The sequence below is a fragment of the Cynoglossus semilaevis genome, chromosome 7 (genome assembly GCF_000523025.1).
Source record: "Cynoglossus semilaevis isolate Cse_v1.0 chromosome 7, Cse_v1.0, whole genome shotgun sequence".
In the NCBI taxonomy this organism is placed as follows: Eukaryota; Metazoa; Chordata; class Actinopteri; order Pleuronectiformes; family Cynoglossidae; genus Cynoglossus; species Cynoglossus semilaevis.
The window spans coordinates 1,132,082-1,138,625 of record NC_024313.1 but is presented as its reverse complement, the minus strand read 5'-3'; the positions used below and the strand labels follow the sequence as shown (position 1 = coordinate 1,138,625).

General features: G+C 37.5%; 1 protein-coding gene across 5 annotated transcripts in view; it reads left to right on the top strand.

The window, feature by feature from the left end:
- The first annotated feature begins 6 nt into the window (after nucleotides 1-6).
- The window catches only part of mfsd4b (major facilitator superfamily domain containing 4B), an 11,220-nt gene continuing 4,682 nt past the window's right edge, over nucleotides 7-6,544 (top strand). For 2 of the 5 annotated variants that reach the window (XM_025056981.1, XM_008312664.3), the window contains exons 1-4: nucleotides 7-1,494; nucleotides 1,663-1,873; nucleotides 4,018-4,186; nucleotides 5,653-5,769. In XM_025056981.1, coding sequence (XP_024912749.1) covers nucleotides 1,400-1,494; nucleotides 1,663-1,873; nucleotides 4,018-4,186; nucleotides 5,653-5,769 — 592 coding nt within the window. In that variant the 5' untranslated portion in view covers nucleotides 7-1,399. Of the gene's footprint in view, nucleotides 1,874-4,017; nucleotides 4,187-5,652; nucleotides 5,770-6,544 lie in introns of all 5 variants that reach the window. The other 3 variants (XM_025056982.1, XM_025056979.1, XM_025056978.1) reach the window with 3 other exon arrangements.

Here is a 6,544-nt window from a genome sequence, read left to right as displayed (position 1 = left end):
TCAAAATCATAACATTCTTCCGATCTGTAATTGTGAAATATTAAGTCATGAGAATGTATATATTTGTTGCTGTATTCTTTCCTTTGCAGTTTTAGCCATACAACTGTTTATTAAAAAAATATTTGAAATATTCGTTAATATCATTTTACCTAGTGCTTGTGTTTTTATTTGATAATTGGCTTTTCTTGAAAGTGGGCTTTAAATAAGAATAATATTACATTATACTGTACATAATATATTTCAAAGACAGGTTCTTACACAAAAGGCGGGAATCTTAAATATACGTGGTCAAGTTAAAAAGAATAGGGTGAAACCTACACCAATTACCATGTGTTACATGTGTTGGCCATTCAAGTTCCCTTACTTCACTAAATACATGTTAACCAACGAAGGAAAGAGGAAATACGTCAGCAACAACCAGGACGATTGGGACCGCTGGGAGAAGAGGAAGTGACGTCACATCGTGTTTACGGAAGTAAATTGGCACTGTACAAATGTCACTGTGTGTGCGTGTAATGACTTCAAAGTTGTTGCGCATTCAGTGTCAGTCAACGATATCGCTTTGCAATTAAGCACCCATCGCCTCCGCGGCTGGAGGTTTTCACCAGACTGTTCTCCAGCGTTTACCCCCTTAAGCAGTAATACTAGGACGGGAGCCCGGTGACGCCAGCCCCCCGGTGACCAACTATTAAATATATTTGGTGTAGCAGAACATTCTAGATACGTATTATTTGATTATCAGTAAGAGCGTATAATTTACTGCATTTTAGAGAAAGTGAATATTGTACCGAGCGGAATTATGTTTTTAGATTAATTATTGGATATGTCCTACATAATTCTGGTTTCTCATAAACAATAATGAATTTCCGGCGGGCCAACACCGCCCCATTCTGCTTGTTTATCTAGTTTCTGTGTCAGTGTACGTCTAAATACATGTCAAGGCAGTATTAATCGAGAAGAGCACATCGATCTGACTACCCAGAGCCAGTCTTTCACATTAACCCACCAGTGGCTGACAAATAAAATAAATACAAAGTCAACGTGGAAATAAATAAATGTAAGAAAAAGAAATGTCATTAAATACACACAAAAACAAAATAATAGAACCGACCTATTCAATACTGTAGTGTTCCGTGATGTCAATGTATAGAAAAGCGCCTTAATTTCAGATTTCTTGCGCCTTAAATACATACGTTACGGTCTTACGTTAATACGCTACAGAAAACAAATAGCCTACATAAAAAAACGTTTTAACTCATGGCCGAATATTAAAAACACCAAAGCGTGAATTAATTTCTACTTTGATACACCAATACGCTGCATTATAAAATGTGCAAATTTGTAACAACAAAAAAAAACAACAAAAAAAAAAAACAAATCCCAATGTCTACTTTAATTAATGTTTCATTTTGTTCCACACTGGTCACCAACGGAACGATTAGGAAGTGAAGAGGAAGAACATGGAGGACGACCCACGGGACACCGTTTCAGCAGGTGGAATTGTCTGTCAATTGTAGAGACTTCCGAGCGCCGACATATTTGCATATTGGCTCAACGACAGGTTAACGCTGTCCGTTCGTGTTACCCAGAACGAACATAGCGAGGTAACATGTCTGCTGTTCCCGCTCGAAACACTAAAAATAAACGGGTTCGTTTTTCCAGCATGGAGGACGACAACGTCAAACAAGAGGAGAAAGACACCTTGTATGAAAAGAAAAGGGACACGAGGGGAACGCCGAAGACCGCACTGAAGGCGACGAAAGGTGGAGGCTACGAACAGCTTGTGGAGGTGGTCAACGGAGGAAGGGGCGGACAGGGAGCGTGTGGCCGCTGGATGGTTACCCTGACTCTCTGTGCATCATTTCTGGGTTTGGTAAGTGGGAATTGTGGATGTCCATGGTTTTCTTATAACATTGACAGCCGTCAGTCTGTACGCGAGGACAGTTTGACAATGTCTTTGGGTTTTATTCACTTAAAACATGAAAGACGTGTGTTTGAAGTAATGAAGGCAGACGTTTATTAGCTCTGTGTTGTGTTGTGTTGTGGTGTTTCCAAGGGTTGGACAGGGTTTCGTTTTAATCCAATTTCGTATTTAAAGTTTTCAGGTGCAACTGAACACAAGTTACAGCATAAAACTCTGAGAGCTCAGCACAAGTTATGTTTTTTTTTTCTTTTTCTTCAAAAATATAAAACTCTGAGAGCTCAGCACAAGTTCTGTTTTTTTTCTTTTCTTTTTCTTCAAATAGCCACCTAGGTCAGGCATAGGCAAATTAAGGCCCGGGGGCCTGGATGCGGCCCATTCAGCTTTATAATCTGGTCCACCAAACTTTTCCAAATTCTATCATTTATTTATATTATCGTTATACTTCTGCCTTTTCCATGCAATACCCACGTTTCCCCAATAAATGGCGTAGAAAATTATAAAAGCACTAACGGGTCAGAACGCTCTCCAATAAGCAATAAACCCAAATTACCTGAAGTCATTAGAAATTCTAGGGAATTGAGCCTTGAGTCCCGATTGTAAATGTAGTTTTTAATTTTTATTACTTATAATAATTATGATAATTACTGCTTCAAAAAGTAGAAAAGGAAATGTATTGAAATATTTAAAAAATAATTTTAAAACAGTAGGACTTGTATTTTTTTCAGGGTAAAATGGACAGACCAAAGGAAACGTGATAAAACCCTCATGTTGAGCCACATGTCTAGTTTTGAACGGGATCGCTGATGCTGATAATGAAGTATTTCATTCATAGTGGGTTTTTTTTAAGTTTAAAGCATGATTCTATAACGTAAATACATTTTATACATAAATAGTTTTTCACTTGTGAACTTGTAACTGATAGATATTTAAATAGTATTTATTTAAATGTCATATATATATATATATAAATATTATAGTCGAACTACTAGAAGATCCGGTTGAGTTCATGTGAGATATTTGAACTGCGTTTTGCTTTGGAGTGTTTGCTCAGTAACAGCCAAGTTCCTGAACTAACACTGTACTTATTTTCTCTGGAAGACATCACTGCACCACGAGCAGTTACTGTGAGTCTTATGTGTACAACTGTGGCCTTATATAAACACCCTAGTCAACATATAGTGAGACCAGCTCGTCCAGGTGTTCAGACAACAGAAACTTAAGACTTCCTGCACAGACAGGATGTCCATAGTTGCAGAACTTGCCCATCAGCTGTTCATGTTACTAAAGTCCCTCCACTGTAGTCATTCTTTCAGGATCTTAACTTTGTTTATCCAGTTGCAGTTGTCTGCTAAATGGATGTTCGTACAAATGAACAACTGCTTGACAACATATATAACATATTTTAAATTAAATTCACATTAGGGTTGCCATATAACATTTAACGTACATACTCGCGTATTTGCGATTTGCATATAAGCCGACCCCTGAAAATTGATCCCAAAATGGTGATTTTTTTTTTTTACAAAAACTTGCATAAAAGCCAAAAATGGTGATTTTTTTTTTTTACAAAACCTTGCATATAAGCCAACCATGTTTTCATTTTTTGCCATGGTAAAATGCCTTACTCCTGCTGTGCGCATCAACAAAGAATTAGAAAATGATCTTGGTAAACACGGTTTATGTTAAAACTGCCAAGATTTCGCCAATGTTTGTTACCAAATTCAGAACAGATGTGGTTTTTTGCATTACTGTATATAAGTGGTACAGTTAAAATAATTATTAAATATCAGTTGTAGATTGTGTGGATTTAATTTATTTATAAGTGTGTTAATATTTTTGACCATACGTTCGACTTGGTGTTTATTATCAGTGATGACGCGATCGATGGAAAATGCTGTCCCAAGTATTTATGCGCATGAAGTCCAACCCCCTGATTTGAGCTTCATTTTTCGGTGTTTTAAATCCGACTTATATGCGAGTGTGTACGGTACTCTGGATAAGTTGGGGCTAAAATTTTGACTCTCATGATAGACATACATTTATCTGGAACCTCCCATTTACAACCTATGTCAATATTCTCTTGTGTTTTTCAGGGGATGAGTATCTCAGTACTCGGCCCAACCTTTGAGGATTTGGCTTTAAATGTGAAAAAGAACATCAGCAACATCTCCTACGTCTTCTTAGGACGCTCGTTGGGATACCTGGGAGGATCGCTGTTTGGAGGCATTCTGTTTGAGTGCATGAACCCCCACCTGCTGCTTGGTACCGTTCTCCTTTAAGTATACCATCGTGAACAAGTTTGTATATGTACATATATTTAATACAGTACGGTACATATTTTTGGTAGGAATATATAACGAACATGTACCTTTTCAGTGGTACATGAGTAGCAGATACTGGTACACAAGCCTAGAGTGCCCTCTAGCGGCTGTGAGTAAAAATAACAAACATGTTATATATACTATATATAATATACTGTATATATTATATTATATACATAATATATATAATTAATTAGTCACAATTAATGGTATTAAAATCACATCAAATCATATTTTACACAACAAACAGTATTTTTCAACTAAAACAGATTTGAGTAGAGGACTAAATAAATTCATAGACATATGTTTGAATTATGATGGAGGCTATGCTCGCTGCTTTGTGTTTTTTGTTAAAAGATAGATATACTTTGTTGATCCGGGCTGGGAAATGACAGTTAAGGTGGCAGCGGAGACTTGAATGTGCTTCAAAATAAAGTGCATTCATTTAAAATTCAATTTTAAATGTTAAATTCCCAACCCTAGAAGTATTGTGTGTATTTTTTCCATATTTAGGAATGGCAATTTCCCATGATTAACCATGATTGTGATTAATACATATAATGTATGTAACAGTTTTTGACATTGAGTACACATTACTCCGGAGAATTACCATTAGCAACTTCATTTATTTTATTATTTTATTGTTTTTCTCTAGGTGAGCAGTTTTTTAGGGATTAAATAGTTTGACTTCACTGCTGCCACGTACTTCCCATTTTCTGTCATTTAATTCTCATTAACAATAGCGCCCAACCCAGATTTTTGCTTAGGTACTTATTTCGTTTCAGGAACAGGAACATGCAGTACTGTACGAGTGTTTGTGTGCATGTGAAGTGCTAGAGAAATAGATATTAAAAGATTTACAAAAATGTTCTTCAGTAATGTATCAATCCTGTATTTATAGTATAATTCATGTACTATTTTTCTTTCATAATAAGACCGCTGGTAAAAAGACTACCATATTTTTCCGGAGTATAAGTCACACTTTTTTTCATCTTTTGGCTGGGTTTGCGACTTATACTCAGGTGCGACTTATATATTCAAATGTGTAATTTTACATGTTCGTTATTTTCACACTGACAGCCACCAGAGGGCACTCTAGGCTGGTGTACCAGTATGTGCTACTCCTGTACCACTGAAAATTTGCATGTTTGTTACTTTCACACTGACGGCCGCTAGAGGGCACTGGTGCGACTTATACTCCAGAGCTACTTATCTTCCGGAAAATATGGTACTCACCCAGCCCTAGAATTTAGTGATAAGAAAAGTGTCTCAATACAATACTGTCAGGCAAAAAAAAAAAGTTTTGAATGTTCACATTGTTGCACATAAAAATCATGGCAGTGTACTATGACTCTTCTGACAGTTCTCTTCAACAAAAAAAACGTTTACCTCAATTTCTTTCCACAGGTTGTTCGATGGTCATCACAGCGTTCGGGATGTTTGCCATCCCTTTCTGCAAGCAGGCTCTGCTCCTCACGGTGTTCATGTCCAGCATTGGAATGTCGATGGGGGTTCTGGACACAGGTGAGCTGACCAGCCGTGTTAGAAGACAACATTATTTTAACTTTTTTTTTTTTTTAAGTTATTCTAGAACATGGTGATCTATAGTTTCAGGAGGCTATTCCTTCAAAAGCATCGGTTTTGTGCATGGACTCTAGTGCACCAAAGGCATTAATATAGTAAGCTGCTGCCAGATTGAGCCGTCCAAGGCTTGTAACAAAATATTTCCGAGTTGAATGGTTTAGGACAGACATGGGCAATCTAAGGCCTATTTAATCCTGCTGTAGGACAGACATGGGCAATCTAAGGCCTTTTTAATCCTGCTGGCCAAATGTTTCCAAATTATATAACTTATTATATAATCATTATACTTCTGCCTTTTCCCTGCAATACCCACGTTTCCCCAATAGATGGCGTAGAAAATGATAAATGATAATGTAATTTATCGTAGTTCACACAAAGGCTCCATCTGTCTGCTCCTGACCCTAACCCTAACCTTGTTCAATTTTAGGACAATTGTGGCCCGCGAGTCAAAAGGTGCCGTGTCAAACTTTTAATTGCGGCATTTAAACTAAAATAGATCGACTAAAAAGACATCGCTGGTAGCTTTGTTTACCTAGAGGAGATCGAACACAGCTCTTCTGTTCCTCATGCTGATTGGCTCATACGGTCCGTCCGTCTTGGCCAGTATGCGCTCCTCTGTTCACTTTCCTCGGTCCCGCCTCCTACTAATATATAAGGAGAGTCTTGATTACCCCAATTCCGCTCACCTCCGTGCGTGGCTGCACCTGCGTTGCCA